The 17890-nt window shown below is 39.4% G+C and overlaps 1 protein-coding gene across 1 annotated transcript; it reads left to right on the forward strand.

Annotated features, from left to right (window-relative positions):
• The first annotated feature begins 8745 nt into the window (after positions 1 to 8745).
• Positions 8746 to 13605, forward strand: LOC131217043 (uncharacterized). Its single transcript, XM_058211733.1, has 4 exons — positions 8746 to 8847; positions 9207 to 9292; positions 10665 to 10713; positions 12887 to 13605. Exons 2-4 carry the CDS (start codon positions 9268 to 9270, stop codon positions 13569 to 13571), a joined length of 759 nt encoding a protein of 252 aa, XP_058067716.1. The 5' UTR covers positions 8746 to 8847; positions 9207 to 9267; the 3' UTR covers positions 13572 to 13605.
• Positions 13606 to 17890: the final 4285 nt, after the last annotated feature.

Raw genomic sequence — 17890 nt, forward strand, 5'->3', positions numbered from 1 at the left:
GAAATAACCATGAATCAACACGGAATCGCCGGGAATAACCGTGAAATGCATGGAAATGACCATGAAGTGAAGTGAATTGACCGTGAAATTCGTGGAAATGACCGTGAAGTGAAGGGAATTGACCGTGAAATGCATGGAAATAACCGTGAATCAAAACGGAATCGCCGAGATTGACCGTGAAATGCATGGAATTGACCGTGAAGTGAAGGAAATTAACAATGAAATGCATGGAAATGACCGTGAATCAAAACAAAATCATCAGGATTGACCGTGAAATGCATGGAAATGACCGTGAAGTGAAGCGAATTGACCATGAAATGCATGGAAATGACCATGAAGTGAAGGGAATTGACCGTGAAATGCATGGAAATGACTATGAATCAAAACGAAATCGCCGGATTGACCGTGAAATGCATGGAAATGATCGTGAAGTGTAGAAAAATGACCGTGAAATACATAAAAATGACCTTGAAAGTGAAGGGAATAGACCGTGAAATGCATGGAAATGACTGTGAATCAAAACGGAATCGCCGGGATTGACCGTGAAATGCATGGAATTGATCATGAAGTAAATGAAATGAATGAAATTGACCGCTAAGTGAATGAAATGGATTTTCTACCATCGACCTAATGGAATCTTGAAAAATAACTAGGTTAGTTGGTTAAAGTAGCTTCTCTTACCCCAAAATCATATAGGGTACATCAAGTAACTAATTTTAGTTTAGAAGATATTCTTGTTAAATGAATAAAGAAAGAAACGAAAAAAGAGAGAAAAAAAAATTATATGCACATATATACATATTTATATAAATATGTGTCAGAGAAAATTATAAGTAGAATAAAGTTCTCCATGTTAAAATAAATAAATAAATAAATAAATAAATAAAATTGTAAAAGAAATCTGCCTATGGCTACGGTTATAATCCGTAGCCATAGGACCTGCCAGGTGGAGACCAAACAGGCCAGAAGGGGGTAGTTTGGCGAGCCACCCAACAGACCTTTATAGCCACGTACAGAACTTCTATGACGCTGTTATGATTCATAGATTTATGTCTGTCCATATCTTATAATATTACCATTCCGCTTTGAACGTCTACCGTTGAAACCCTTTCAGGGGCCACAGAAGTTTTGATCATTTTGTCCTCTTCATTCAGGTCTTTGTGACCTTATTAATAGATTGGATGAAATAAATGTTATGGTGGGCCCTACAAAAGTTTCAACGGTGAAAATCAATTTTCTGCTACTCTTTGTGGAGTGATCCAGTTGATCTTTGGATATGATTTTTTTTTTATTTTTTATTTTTTTGGATAATGCTCCGAAATGATCTCGAAATATGGATGAACGTTGTGGATATAATAAGTACATAATTGTGGGGCCCACGTAACGTTGATATCTTTTGAATCGTTCGTACAATTCGGAGTTCGAGGAGCGTCGGCGCTCGTCTTCGAGCACCAGCCGATCCGCTGGAAGGAAAAAGCAGGGGCATTATCGACCTTTGGGATGGCGTCCGTACAGCTGGGGCTTATTCTGATAAGGTAAAATGAGGTGGGCTTCGACGCGTAAATGTGCCATAAATGGGTCGTACAGTGGTAAATTTCTCTTTATAAAGTAAATTACAAAATACAAAGGAACGTGATTCAGTTCCTCAGGTGGGTTGCTTCTTTTGCACACTTGTCATATATGGAAGAGATCGGAACCGTTCATTCTCCAACTCCGATAGTGGGGCCTGCAGAGCAAAAATTTATACTGTATGGATTTTCCCACATCTTTAACGGGTGGCATTCAACCCTTGAGGAAAAAGTTTACTTATTACATGGATAAGTAGTCCAATCAAGGAAAATTTTGATTAATGGCCAATCAGTGATGGATACCATAGGATGTACGGTTAGGATCATCATACAGATGCACTATTTGTACGGTACATGATGTGTATGCATGAAAATTCTATGCCGCGGGATGTATTATATCTCTTCCCACAGGCGAAATCGCAACCGTTGGAAATCCGTTCTTATCACGGTTTGGCACTAATGTGCAGTCTCCATGAAGCTTCAATTGGGACAGTGTAATCCAGATTATTGGTCTGATTGGCCCAGCCATCGATTGCGAATTCGCCAAGAACCTCCCTAATTGGGTAATCCTAACCGTTCTATCTCTGGACTTCAAAAGAGACGGTTAGGAAGAACTACAGCAACGGTTAAGATTCAATGAAAAAGAAGACAAATTAATCCCCTAGATTGAAAGATCCTTGGGGCTTGCCATGTCCAGGTTGGAAACCGTCAAATTAACGGCCTAGATGACAAAACCATGGGCCCACGCGTCCCAACTCAATGCTCGAGGTTACTCTGCATGTAAGTGGCTGGAACACGTGTCAGCAATCCGGTCTACTAAACACGTGTAATAGATCCGTTCCATTCATTAAGTACGATATCTTGTGGATATGCCTTGAACGAAAAATAAATTTTCTCCGTTGATTAGACAGATGAAATCTGGACGAGAAAAATGAGTGGTTACAAATGAAAGTATAATAGTCCAAATTCAACGAATATGTGGGGCCCACTTGACTACTCTAGTATGGTGATTTTTTGTGTATGAAATGTCCATAGCGTAGCCTATCTGATGAATGGCCAGGATCAGAGATCCGTGTGAGCATGGATCTCTGATACGTGTTCCGCCCCCCCCTCACACGAGCGTCCCCTCATTGAATTACAACGGTACAAAAGAATCACGTGATCCTCGACCACCCAGTACATGCATTGTACTCGGGTTTTCAGTTTTTACAAGTTCGGTCCATGGTTGAGTGATCCAGACCGTTGATCTATTCGTCCAAACCGTTGATGGACCATAATCCGAACCTCCAATATCACAAATATCCTAGCCAGCGATCCTGGCCACTTTCTTAGTTCCCATGGCTTCATCTCTCTTCCTGACCGCTAATTTCAAAAGGAGTCTCCTATCACGGAGATTTCAGAGGCATGATACATCGTTGGTGGGTTACAACGGCCCAATCATCAACATGGCCCCCACTCGTACCAACCGAAAACCCGAGCACGCTGTTCACATCCTCGGGTCACGGATGATAGAATTCCTACATGGTGAGATTAGCGCATGACCGGCCTGAGACTGATAGCGACGGGATGAGAAAAAAATTCGATACTCTGGTGGAGTATAATCTATGATATGCATGCACTTAGAAATTGCACACATGTTATATTATTATTCAAATAAAAATGTCTGAATTATGGGTCCCAATTTAGATGTATCATAAACGAAAAAATTACACTTATTTGATTATCTTAAAATAGGATTGGTGGACATATATCGAACGGTCAAAAATAAAAATAAAAATCCAACGGTCTTATTTCAAGAAACCAGTGTCCACTAATCGGAGGATAAGATTACTCAAACAATCTGATTTTTGCAAATAAATTATCTAAAGTGGTCTCCATATCCAGTCTGTTTAGTCTGAGTCCACGTGTGCAATTTCTAAGTGACTGCGTATCGAGCGTCCTACTCTGCCAGAGTATGAAATAACTCCACTAAAAGAAGGGTTATAGACCGCGCTCTGGTGTGTCATATGTCAATATCTAACGGCTAGAGGTAGACGCCACAAATATCTGCCGATAAGAGAGAGAGAGAGACAGAGAGACAGAGAGCCAGAGTCTCTTTGAGGTCAGTTCTCAAAATCATACTCATTAATTTCCGTTCATGTATGCTGTTTTTGGATTTTCTTGCTATTTTCAATAACTGGTTTTGGTTTTCTTGAAATCTTGAATTTTTCTCTCATTTGATTCTATGGCATGCATTTTCTGTTTTTTTTTTTTTTTTTTTCATCTGGGTTTTTCTTACATTCATCTAAATGGGATTTGGGAATATGCTAGATTGAATGGAGAGAAAATCCACTGTAATATATGAATCTTTTCCCAGTCCCAGACTCCCAGTGTCTACATAATTTGAATTTCTCACACCCAAATGAGTAAAAAAGTGTTTTTTTTTTCTCTATAGGGAGTTTGATATTTACACCCACCCTTTTTATTTGCATAAACCCATCTTCTACTTTGGGGAGTAAATAGTATTTCAATCAGATTAGTGACTCCCTATTTTATATATTTTCTGTTTATTCCTTAGATGTTATGTGATAAGGAGGAATTTAAAATATGGTATTGAAGTAGTTATTACAATATGAGAAATAAATAAATATATACCTGTCAAAAAAAATTAGAAATAAAAAATAACAGGATTTTTTTAATTTTTTTAATTTTCAATTTTGTAATTCTTTTAACTTTCAGATTCTTGCTTTAGATTTTCTACAAAGAAAAAAAGGAAATTAAAATAGAGAAGTCGGTGTTAGAAAAACCAATGCTATTAATGTAATGTAGTTAGCATTGAGGTGAACAGTACCGCAGTGGATCTGCTGTGCCACCAATTCAGGCAGTCTTCCAATTCACGTGGGCGGAAATGATGGCAACCACGTGTATTGCATGTGTCTCCAACTGGACCACCTGTGAATTCCATTGTCTCCACCAATGTTGCCTGGATCACTGTCACTTCAGTGAGTGTTGTGTGAACTAGGGCTAGAAGTCGGGCGGGTCGGATCAGGTTGGTGCTCAACCCTAGCCCAACCCAAGCTTCCTATACCTCAATCCTCACTCAACCCAATGCAACCTCGGGTTGGGAATTCTCAACCCAAGCGGGGTTGGTCGGGTGGATACATGCTAATATTTTCGTTATTACATTAGTCTATTATATTTCAACACACATCTTATTTTTTGTACCTATGATTTTATTAATTATATATATAGTTATTTATTGTGAAGAACTTCATTTTTTTCTAAACAAACAAGCCAAAATATAGGACAACTACTCCTTTAAAAGTTGTGTTGTGTAGCACGCAATCTATTTGGGAGAGAGAAATCCAGCGGCGTATCTTGTAAGCTTGAGTCATCGGAAATGACGTGGACTAATGAGACCCGATGACACTAGAATTTCCTGTGCCTTCAACACAGACGATTCACACTCAATTATAATTTATAAGTAACTTATATATCGATCGGGTTCAGGTTGGGTTAGGCAACCCGAGCCCGACCCAAGTTTTATCGGGTTGGTGTTTGTATAGCCCAAGCCCAAGACTGAATCCAATACATCCTGCCTAAGCCCAACCCAATGTCGGGTCGGTTGGGTTGAACCCACCTGACTTTCACCCCTAGTGTGAACAGTTATGTAGTGCGCTACACTTCTTCCTCTAGTATATGGTATGGTATACGTACGATCATGTGCCAAACACTAAGTGAATACTGTAGTAGGAGCTACTTATTTTCCCTTTGCGTCGGAAACCATGAGTTTATAGGTGAGAATGTGTCCATAGCACGTCCGAGGTTGCTGCTATTGTTCATTTTTGTCACCTTCTCTCTTTAGGTCATTCTAATGATGGGGAAGAAGTGCCAAAACATGAGTTCATGGTTAAAACAAATACAATATATATAAATGACTATTAAGAACCATAAATGGATCAGGAGTCTTTAGTTGTCAAGTCTCTACACTTTTAGACAGCCCACACTTGCTAGGACTCTACCACATGATAAAAGTGGAGAGTGGGTCATCCTATATCATGTTACATTTGATCACATCACTAGCAGGCACCACCGTCATGCTCATTGCCGAAGATCTAACAGCTAGATTCAATTTGGTTTAATCAAGACTGTTGATCTATGATGACCCACTTAACAGAAAAGTCTTACATATGCAATATATTTTTACATGCAAATCGATATTGTAATTCATATATGATATGGTAAATGTTATTATTATAGATCCTGCATACATAGTATTATGTTATATGCATGCTCTTGCATAAATTAAAGTATAAATCTGTTTGTCCTAAAAATAAATTTACATTTCAACTTAATCAACACCAAGACCATGGAACCATGATTTCGGATTGGTAAAGATAGCGATCCTTATCCCAAATGACCCATAATATGGATCTCATGATACAAACAGAAAACTGGTTGGGGTAGAAAATTTAGGTAAATTTAGTTTCCACATTAGTTGTAGAGGCGCTGCTCCCACTTCGAATCATGCTCCCACTACCGCTTCCTAGCTGTATACACTAGACAACATTTTGGAACAAACTTCACACCATGCAATGATAGAATTCCACCAGTGGGAGATGAGAGGATCAATTGATTTGTTAGTTTGGTGGACGACCATGAGGCCTCTTAAATCTATCCGTTCATCATCATCATCATCATCTAAGCCTTATTCCAATTAATTGGGGTTGGCTACATGGAATCCCTCTCCAACATCTACTCTATCAAGGGCCATAACTTCAGTTTGTCCTCTTAAATCTATTCGTTATGCCTATTCCTAATTCCTTCCAGGTCAGTTTTACATGGTCTGCTCTGTATAAATGTGCAGAAGTCATGTAGTCCAACCCTCTTATTCTATGACTACACTGATGTAGTTCTTAGGGTAGTGGGTGCCCTCCCATCTGCTTCTACTTCTATGCAATTGTCCAAATTTAGGCTTTGTTTTCTTCATGCACTATTGAACTAAATTACAATCATTAGTTTGCTAGAGATGATGTAACAAAAAATGCAATTACTTTCCTCAGTATTCACAACAAGCATCCCTCAAAATATGGCTGCATTTGTTTCAATTCCAACCAGAAAGTAAGGCAATTATAATTTGGAGTCCAGTTCCTCTATGTGAATGCTGAGGTAGGTGATTACAATTCGGTCATCTCACTTTATGTAACTTGTTATTGCAATTCAGCTCAATAGTGCATCCAAATACAATTTATTTTGTTCAGTGTAGTTTGTGCATGCTCTCATCTCCATACCATTGTCTGGGTTCTAATTTTTTATACATGTCAGTCAGTTAAAATATCATCAGAAATCCATCATGTTCAGTTTTGTTGGCTTTGTATCCGAGCGGCAGCATGTTGTTGTCGAGATTTAGGGTGCATTTGGATGCTCTATCAAGTTCAACTACAACTATGATTGAATTGTAATTTCCTTCCCTACCATTTGTGTTGAGGGTTTGGCCTACAAAATGCAGTTACAGTACTTTCAGGCTAGACTTTGAATGAAACATGATTGCATTTTGAGAGGTACTTCCTTGTGATGAATGAATATTAGAGATTGAGACCATCAATCAGTGTCCAAAGATGAGGAAAGGAGTCTCGTGAGACCGGGAACTGCTTGGAGGTTTGCTCTTCCTGACTGTAGGATTTTTTGGGCTTTGCTCGTGTTTTTTTTGTGGTGTCTTGCAATGGGATTGCTAATCCACTTTTGTAGACTGTGATCCACTATCCTAAATCATCAGATCTTCAATACCCCAAAGTGAAATGGCCCCCTTATGCTTTGGAAACGCTAATCCACATTAACGTTTGATTTTGAACGGTCAAAAATGGGTTTTACAAAACTAAATACTATTCATGATGGTAATGTTATTGAAAACGGTTCCAAAAAGCTTTGATTAACAAACCAATGTGGGGATTATGAGGGCTTCCATCACGACTAATCAGGATCAAGAAGACCTCATGGCCATTGATCCAACAATGAATTCTAGGCAACATCATTGAATTATATCATTTCTTCTTGGTTAAACTGAATCTTCATAATTCAGTTTTCATGTGCATCCAAATGCAACCTTTGAGTTGATGGATCCTGAGAGGTACAAATACTTTAAGGTAGGTTCTATTAGTAGTTATTAGTATCCTTTGATCTTGTCGGGTAGGTTGATGGGACCATGTGTGACCCCACGGTTGCACATTAATATCGTCGGGTAGATCGACGGGACCATGTATGGCCTGTGATTCTCTCTGTTTGATTGGGTTGATTTCTTTCTCTAGCTCCTCCATTGTATTTTACTGCAAATATTGTTAATTATTTTCTATATTTATGCCTTCAACTTTCAGTTGCATTTTCTTGTACTTGATTAGAAAATATCTCATTCCTTTTCATGTTCTAAAGAGAAACAAGACAGTCCATGCATATATCATCAGTCCATGCATCTATATCATCCATCTGGACCATCCATTAGGTCCAGTTCACTCTTCTTCAATGAACAATCTTGTCCATCCATTTTTTGCAAGCCGCTGGCTGGAAGGTTTGGATCATCTGATCAATATGATTTTTTTCAAGGCAGCCTACGAAGAGTGGATTTGGTCAAATGGATGGTCTAGATTGATAATATGGACTGTCCGCGTGTCCAAATGCAACTAGGTGCATAGGAAGGTTCCCATACACTAGCCCACTGATCAATTCTCTGTTCTTAATTTTTAGTGCCTTCAATTTTGCACGAGTCCCACTCCTGGCGGGGTCCTTCGTAAAACGGTTCAGTGGATTAAGGAGTGGGCTCCTTGATTTTGTTTGGGTTTGGGTTTTGAGTTCTGGGAACTATGTTGCGGGGTTTGAGTTTTGGGAGCTCTTCTTGTTTTTCTTGCTTTTTTTCTTTTTGTGTTGTTTCTTTGCTTCTTTGTTAATATAATCTCATCTTTCAAAAAAATAAATAAAATCACACAAGTCATTTTTAAAAATTAGAAAAGTTGTGATAGCTCTTTTGTTTTCCCCTCGTGGTGGGGTAAGTTATTATAATTTCTGCAAAAGCTTCGGATCAGGTAACTTGAACATGCTTTGTAAAATTTTCATTAGGCTCCATTCTGGATACTTAATTGAATTGAATTGCATGAGTTCAAGCCAATATAGCAGAATGTGGACTTAGCCACACTTCATTGATATGAGAGGCTCGTCCCACATATAGCTATTCAGATCATTTCAAGTCCAACTTGAGATACACGGAATTGCATTCAGGGTGCTGTTGTTATAAAATAAGAGACCAGCTCAGGTAAACCAGAAGGACCCCAACTTGCTGTCTTTCCCGCCAACATGCCAGGATTTTCGTAACATGCAAAGTTTGGTAGGTCCTAAAATGAACATCACCTGTCAAAAAAATCAGGCTGGTCTCCTCATCAGGTGGGCCACATTGTTTGAATCAATGGACAGCCCACGATCTGAATAAAAATACAGTTATGACCCATATGATGAGTGGATTAGCCTGATTTTTGTGCCAGGTGATTATCATGGTGGGTCCTTCCGTTTGCACGGTATGGATGTTTTTTTTTTCTTTTTCTTTTTTCAGGGGGTGGGGGGGCAACTTAGTCACTTCCTCTGTATTTAAATTTTAATTGAATTATTGCAATTCAGTCCAACTGAGCATCCAAACACACTCCTGGTATATCCATCTTCATTTAAGGTTCAAGAGATCATGTTCCCCTTTCAAATGTCTTATGGTATGTATTGTGTATCATCGTTACTGATGATACTTTTCATGCAATGCAGTTAAAATCATATAATCTTGCCACATGTCCATGTACTTAGTCTACATGTTGCAGCTGTGTGATTTGTTTTGCGGAATTCTTGGGTCCTCATGCATTAGGATGTGCATGGTACCCTGATGCACCCAGCCGTTACAAGTGGACCCATGGTGCTGTAATCCAAACTGTTGATCTGATGGGCCCACCCATGGATGGGGTTTGCTTGAAGAATCTTAGAATTGGAGCATCCTAACCAACCAATCTCTGGCCTTTTTCTGGATTGTTGCTGTATAATTTTTTTATCCATCTATTTGCATGCTACCAATTGAAAGGTTAGGAGACTTTTGGGCCATCACACATACATTGTGATTCCCATCAGATATTTTTATTGATAAATGAACTTTGTGGGTCCCAATAGATCAGTGGCGTGTATTACCATGGGCCCCCTTGTATGCACTGTGGGAGCATCCATTTCCTTTGTTAATTTCAAAACAATGCTATCAGAAATACACAAATAAAATCAACCGGTTAAAAAGGAACTTCACACCTGTTTTGTAGATCGAGAAAAACAGCAACAACCCTACATAAATAAAATCAACCAGTTAAAAAGGAACTTCGCACATTTGCCATAGATCGAGAAAAACAGCAACAGCGCAGAAGGTGGCAATCCAGATTCATTGCTGGGTCGACGCACATACTATGTCGCTCTCCATGAGATAGTCTGCACCCCTCAGTGTGATGAACTAGTGCAGAAGGCTCCTGACACGTTACCCCCAGATACAACGGCCAACAGATGGATCCTAATAGCATGGACAAGCTGTGGAAATCCCAACACCAAACCTCTGAAAAAGAAGGGCAACATGTTCTTCCTTGTGGCCCAAAAAAAAAAGGAAAAAACAATTTGACACAGAGAGAGATGAATTATAGGGAGAGAAGATGATCTTGGTTTGGGCGTCTGTAAACCCCAAGGAGAAAATCCCGATTTTATAAAGGCTCTTAACAGAAGCAGAAATCCTCTTAGTCGTTAAAAATGCCATTGTGAAAAGAAACTCCTATTGAAGATGCATTATGTGCTAGGAAACTGAAATTTCTTAATGACTTTGATGCACTGCATATGATGAGGCACATTTCGCACGATGGAAACAGCCACATCCAATAGTTGATATGGAGGGGAAGAAAATGGAAAAAAATGGAAAATTTTTGAAAGAAAATTTAAAAAAAAAAAAAAATTGAATTATTTTTTGAAATACTTTAACATCGTCATCTCCTTCCAACAAAATATTTCTCTTGCTAACCATTATCCTGTTTAAAATCAACTCATCATTGATTCTTTTTGCTCTTATTCTAGGATGGAGACGACCCATCAACAGCCTGCCGTTTGAGTCACTAAAGGAATGGTTAGTTTCCAGACTTCCATTTAATGATGCTTCTTCCTTTGTTACTCATAAGCCTTGTTAAGTAGATCAACACTCAGGTCGATTTTAAAGGTGGCTTGGTCTTTATAAAAAGGAAGGGTCACATACCCTGTTGCACATGTGCTGACATGTCATATGTGTGACAAGGTCAGGGGCATTAGTGCACCATTAAATCACAAAGTAAAACAGGGGCTTTTCCTTTGGGAAAGTAAAAAAAGGAAATTTTCTTTTGGCGTGTTTTTTGGTTTTGAAAATATCCTCTTTCTTCAAGAAAAGGAAGGGAATCCTTTTACCTTTTCTATTGGATGGAAGGATAGGAACAACAATTCAATTCTTTATGCCCTATGGTTGAATACACATTGGAGAGGATATCTATTCCTGGTATAGCAAGAAGAGGGAGAAAACATTAAATAGATGATGTATGCTTAAAGAACTTTACTGTGCATCAAGAGCAGTAATGCTATAATACCATAACACAAAAAGTCAACTCCAAACCCAGTTGAGTCGAATCAACTCGAACACTTAAGGCGAGTTTCTTGAAAACACGTATGAGTTTTCTGACTCATTTTCAGTTTTATTTGATATTTGAGTAGTATAATAAGATCGAGTTGTGCCCAGTTGAGTTGAGTTTTGTGGGGTTTTGTCAAGTCTTGCCAAGTTCTATCATGTTGAGTTTTTCCTCGAGTTTTTTACCTGAGTCAATTGAGTTTGTCTTGAATCTCGGTGAAATTTGGTTGAGTCAAGTTGACTCGGGCAAGTCAAGTTCTTTGGAGTTCTTAACCTATGTCTAATACCACTAACAAGCACAGAGGTGGTAATGCACAAACTCATGAAAAGAAACAGGGGAAAATCAGCAATCGGAGGTGGTCTGTTTGAGAATCTCTTGCGGACATGGTGTGCTGTAACAACCGTTGCAGGGTCATAAAGGCAGTTATGTAAAGGTAACGGCAGCAACTGTTACACGTTACGGGGTCGTAAAATCCATAACAGCCGTAACGGGAAAAATGGAGAGAGAGAGAGAGAGAGAGAGAGAGAGAGAGAGAGAGACTGTAACGGCCATTACAGCCCATATCTGAAAGGTAACGGTGGTGGCTGTTACAACCACCATTACATTTACGGAATTCCTTGCTTGTGGATGTGGACTTTTTCAGTTGTCGTTGGTCATAAGGACTCTGACGCCTTTTGATTAAGAAAACCATTTTCTATTTGGAAACAATGTCTCAAAAACTGTTTTAGGAACTAATTACATACCATAAAAAAGAGCTATATGTTCGTTTTGGATGCATGGGGACTGTTTTAAACCAACCTAGGTTCCACCTTCAATGTCAGTGCCCTCTCTTGGCTGAGCGGGTACCTGTTCTCGTCATCATCATGGCCTTGTCCCAGCTATTTGGTTTCGGGTCTTAGGATCCTGTTTCACTAATCAATACTAACTAAACCTTATCAAACAAGCGAACAAGCCATCCTATCCCTTCTCACCACCTCGATTGTAGTCTCTCATCCTCTATTCACGCCCTTCTACGCCAATCAAAGTTCCCCTCCTTACAAGACCCATTTTCGTTTTAGTTGCACACGACCAAACATCTCAATCTAAATTATGTCCTTAATACATAATTAAGCACAAAACCCTTGACAAAGTAAGCAAATGCATGGAGGCACATGGCTACGTACCAACTACCAGCAGTGTGTAGGTGATCCAAGCCACGCATAAAGTGGGCCACACCATGAATTCGGCTGGTCCACTCATTAGACAGGCCAACCTATATGATATGTGAAATCAATATGCAGTGTTGTCGGACCTGCCAACAGTCCCTTACACACACGTGGCTGCCTAATGAGTGGACAGACCAGATTTTGCCCCAGGTGATATCTTCATGATGGGGCCCACTTTATGCATGCTTCAAATCACCTACATGGTAGCATGTGTTTTGGGATGTGAAGTGTGATGATCATCCTTCTTTTATAAATACCATTCATAATATTGAACCATCTCAGACTCAGATCCTGCTCAAGTTCCTCATGTCTATCATTTCTTACAACTACCATTTAGGTGTTTGTATTTGTTATTTTATTTTTTTTGTCAGATGCAGAAGTGTAATCTAATGTATAGCTTTCTTCATATCTAATCGTCCGCCAATCCCTCAATGTTTCTAAGTCTTACGAGGATGAAAAGAGAGGAAGAGTTGCTCGAGTGCCCGGTATGTTGGGAGTCATTCAACCTTGTCGAGAACATACCATATTGCCTCTGGTGCGGACACACCCTCTGCAAGAACTGCATCCTCTCTCTCCAGTGGGCTGCAGTCAAATTCCCATCAATCCCCATCCATCTACCGCTCTTCATTTCATGCCCTTGGTGCCAACTGCTGTCCTTTAGGTTTGTCTGGAAAGGGAACCTCCGGTTCCCACGCAAGAATTTCTTTCTCCTCTGGTTGGTTGAGAGCGCAAATGGTGACCGGATGAGAACTCATTCCTCCGCTCCAAAACTCACCCTAGATCCTCAAAGCGCCCCACCGTCATCATCACCCAGGTCCCACCATGCATATTCATGCACCGAACGTCCCCGTCATGGCATGACCAGTGTGGCCCGAGTAACAAACTTCCTCAATGGATGGAGGCTCCATGGCTCACTACAGAAAGCTGTGGTCTTGTTTGTTCGGATGACGGCCAAATTGCCCGTGGTTCTGGTGTTCCTTTTCATTGTTTTGTATGTGATTCCCGCCAGCGCTGCAATACTGGTAGTGTATTTGGCAATAACATTTTTGTTCGCCTTACCGTCATTCCTTGTACTGTATTTCTCATACCCTGTATTGGATTGGATAGTGAGAGAAATTGCGGCTTGAACCGACAGTAACAATACATCTCAATGGTTTTTTTGTTTTTTGGGTTGCCATTTTTCCATTAACAGGAATGCTGTTAATTCCCACAACCATGTCAGCATGCTCAGGTTTTCAGTTTTTACGAGGGTTTTCAGTTTTTACGAGGAGGGTCCTTTGGTTCAGTGATTTTGATCTGTTGGTCTGTTGCTACCCGCCATAGATGGAAGATGTCACAACAGGCATGGCTATATCTCTCAAGGTGCCATTGCTAGGCTCTTTATCAGTTGAATGTGGACTGTTGTTGCATTTATATTCTTCATCATTCATTTGCATGCTACAAATTCATAGGTTGGGATCAACTTATCGAGGAGATTTTTGGGGCATGGTTCATTCCTGGTGGGACCCAACAGATGAATGAATGGTGTGGATCCCCACACTGGAGTATGTGTATCCTATAGTGATCTTATAATTCTTTCTTCATCTCTATCCATCATGATTAACGGGTGTGATGAAAGATAGACGCCGTGGTGGTCCCACATACAAATCTACGGTAGGTATCCTACCACTATTGTTCCATGTGGTATGGCCCCCTGAATTGGGGATATGTCTGATTTTTATTTATTTTTTTATTTTTCCATGGTCAAGAATCAAGAATAGAATCTGATGGACGGTGTGGATGTTACATATATACAACATGGTGGCCCCACAGAGCTTGAGTGTTTTACTAAGATCGATTATAGCATTAGCCCCATCGGACGCGGATTGCGTCCTACCCCAGCCTGGACGGATGGGCAGGGCTGTGGGGCCCACCGTGATGTACGTGTTTTATCCACGCTGTTCATCATTTTTTCCAGATCATTTTAAGGTTTGATCCAAAAAATGAGGCAGGGACAGGGCTGAAGTGGACCACAAAGTGGAAATTGAACGTCCACCATTAAAAACTTCTTGGGAGCTGGAGAAGTTTCGGATCAAGCTGATATTTGCTTTTTAACTTCATCCACGTCTGCATGACCTTATGAATAGGTAGGATGGTAAAAAAACCATCACTGTGTCCCTTAGAAAGGTTTCAACGGTGGGTGTCATTATCACTGCAGCTTCCTTTGGTGTGGTACAGTGGAGCCCTGTACCTGCCTCATTTTTTGTTTCATACCTTAAAATGATCTGAGAAAAATGATTAACGGCGTGGATAAAACAGTTACATCACGGTGGGCCCCACAGAGCACTGCCCGGACGGATTACCGTCCGGGCAGGGGTAGGACGCAATCCGCGTCCCCCCACGTGTATCCCATCGTGTAATCAGACGACCCAAAAAGCAGACCAAGCCAATTGTCAGGTGGGTTACACATGAATTGGGTAGTTTACATTCTTTCTTATGGCGTGGCCCACCTGATTATTGGATTTGTCTGATTTTTCGTTGGTCTAATCTTCATAGTGGGGTGCACCTGTTAGAAGGGTTGGATGTCACACCTACCACGTGGACGCCAACTCTCAACGCTAAAGAAGGAAACGGATTGGCCACTCCCCCCTGCCACTAGCCCGGTGGCTGGTGATCGGTGATCTGTGGGCCCCACCATGATGTATGTGTTTCATTCATGCCATTCATCCATTTTTACAGATCATTTTAGACTTGACCTCAAAAAATGAGAGGGATTTAAATCTCAGGTGGATCACACGACAGGAAAACAATAGTGATTGGATATCCACCATTAAAATCCTCCTGAGGCCCACTGTTCTGTTTATTTGACATCCAATCTGTTGATTAGGTCATACAGACTTAGATGAAGGAAGAAAACAAAGATCAGCTTGATTCAAAACTTTTATGGGCCCCAAAAAGTTTTTAATGGTCAAAGTTCATTCAACACTGTTTCCTGTAATGTGGTCCACTTGATATTGGGATATAACTCATTTTTGGTATCATACCCTAAAATGATCTAGAAAAATAGATGGACGGCATGGATGAAATACATACATCATGGTGTGGCCCACAGATCACCGACCACCAGCCATTGGCTGGTGGCAGGGTGAGTAGCCAATCCGTTCCTGCTAAAGAAATGCCTCGCCCCTTTCCTGTTTTTATCTTTTCCATTGATCTTCGAGGTGGGCCCACCTTTTCAATGGCTTGGCTGTGATACCCAAGTCACACGTGCCATGACTTGTTGTAGTTTCAACCTTACGATGTTCACCTTGATTTCTGCATGACGTCAGGTCTATCCATCAACTGCATGTTAACATCTGAGCCCTAAATCATGCAAATCCAAAACTTAGGTGGGCCACACCAAATGGTAGAGCCTAAAACCTCTAAATACCAGAGGTGTGCCCCACCTGAGTTTAAAATGTCCTCGCTCTTGGTGTGCCCCTTCGTACTCGTGTCCATGCCAACCCAGTGGGCCCCACCAAACTGTCAGGAAAGTTTTAGTGCGCGTCTTCATCTCAACTTTTCCCTGTTGTATGACCACTTGAGTTTTGCATTGGATTTTAGGCCTGGAGACGCAGATGGACGGATTTGATGTAATGAACCATACCATAGCCAGATATAAATTTTTAACATTGATCAGACCCAAATCCAAATGCATCCGAAATGGTGGATTTTGCAATTCTATTTTGGGGTGTGTTCGGTTGTGAAAAATATCATGATATTTTGTACCAAATTAGATTGATTAATGGAAAATTGAAGTTGGAGTATAAATGTCAATCATCCTTGGCTTAGAAACAATATCGACAAAATGAGACTCATATATAGCTTTTGTGAAGAATATCTATTAGTTAAATTTCAGTTGATAAATGAAGAGTGTAGATGATACCGACATTATTTTTTTAAATAAAAAGATAGTCAACTTCAATATACTTGGTACACTCATGAACAATTACAATATAAATGGTAGCTTGATTAGCATGATAAAGTAGAACAAGAGAGCAAGCCTTGATATTGAGATTGGAGAGAAGTGAATTAAGCCAGAGAACCTTGCTAGTGTCATGGCCTATAGACTGGTATTCAATCTCAGTGGAAGAGCAAGCAGTAAATATTGCTTTCTACTTTTATAGGAAACAAGGTTACCACCAACAAAAGTGTGATTAGTTGTAGAGCAACGATCATTAAAAGAGCCAACTTAGTCCTTGTCATGGTATGCATGTATATTGAGATGACCATGTGCACCATAAAGACTATCCTTTCCAAGAGCAATCTTGATGTAAAAATAAAATAAAATTTGTGAAATATAGTTTCAAGGTGGTGGGAGCACGAATTCTTTAGAAATTGACTTATCACACTCACAGCGTAGGCAATGTTTAGTCGAGTGATAAACAAGGAAAGGAGTTCACCTACAAAATGACAGTACATTGTAAGATAATCTAAATGATCGCTTTACCAAGTGAATAACTAATAATTTATGTCAAAAGGGGACTCAAATAGTTGAGAGTGTAAGGGTTAGTGAGTTACAACAAGTCAATGACATACTTACGTTGAAATTTGAAGATATGCTTCGAAGAATGGATAGTGTTCAAAGTATTGGTATCACTATAAGTTTTGTTGGCCGAGGATAAAACAATATCGATATCATTGATAATCTTGTCGATAGAAAAAAAAAAAATACGAGAAATATCAAAGAAATATGGGAAAACTCATAAAAAATTTCAGTAAAACTTTTGGAGATACTAAAATATGTATATTTGCATATTTAAGAAAAAAAATTATAAAAAAAATGCATACATGATAAGTTTTCATTTAACGAGGGCCTAAAAGCACATGCTATCACGAGAAATCAGTCCAACTATCCCATTCATCCCATCTTAATATTATAATATTATTGATATCATCATCAACAATTGAATATTGCATACGACTATGAGCCCATAACAAAATTTGAAATGAAAATTTTTTAATAAACAAAATTTTAGCAATATCGATGCATTGACGACATTATCAAAATATCATCGATACACTGACAAAACAAGTGACACCAGAAATTTACACAATCGAAAATATTGACAACGCATTGGCGATATCAATACATTAGCAATACAAAAGCGACACCTAAAATTTACACAGTAAAAAATATTGGTGATATCGATACATTGGTGATACTTAACAATACATTTTCAATGCTTGAAATTTTTTATACTACTAATATTTTTAGTATCACTGCCTATAATATCGGTGTTACCGAACTAGAGATACGAATAATATTGAGAATATTTCAATAATATTGGGAATACTTTAAACAATGAGAATGGCATGACTAAGGAAATACTAACATCATTATCTCAAACAATTAGTATATCGTCAACATATACAGTTAGAATGGTAATATAATTACCATGTTTTTTTTACGAAATGATTAAGGCAT

Source organism: Magnolia sinica, chromosome 10 (assembly GCF_029962835.1).
Source record: "Magnolia sinica isolate HGM2019 chromosome 10, MsV1, whole genome shotgun sequence".
NCBI classification, from domain to species: Eukaryota; Viridiplantae; Streptophyta; class Magnoliopsida; order Magnoliales; family Magnoliaceae; genus Magnolia; species Magnolia sinica.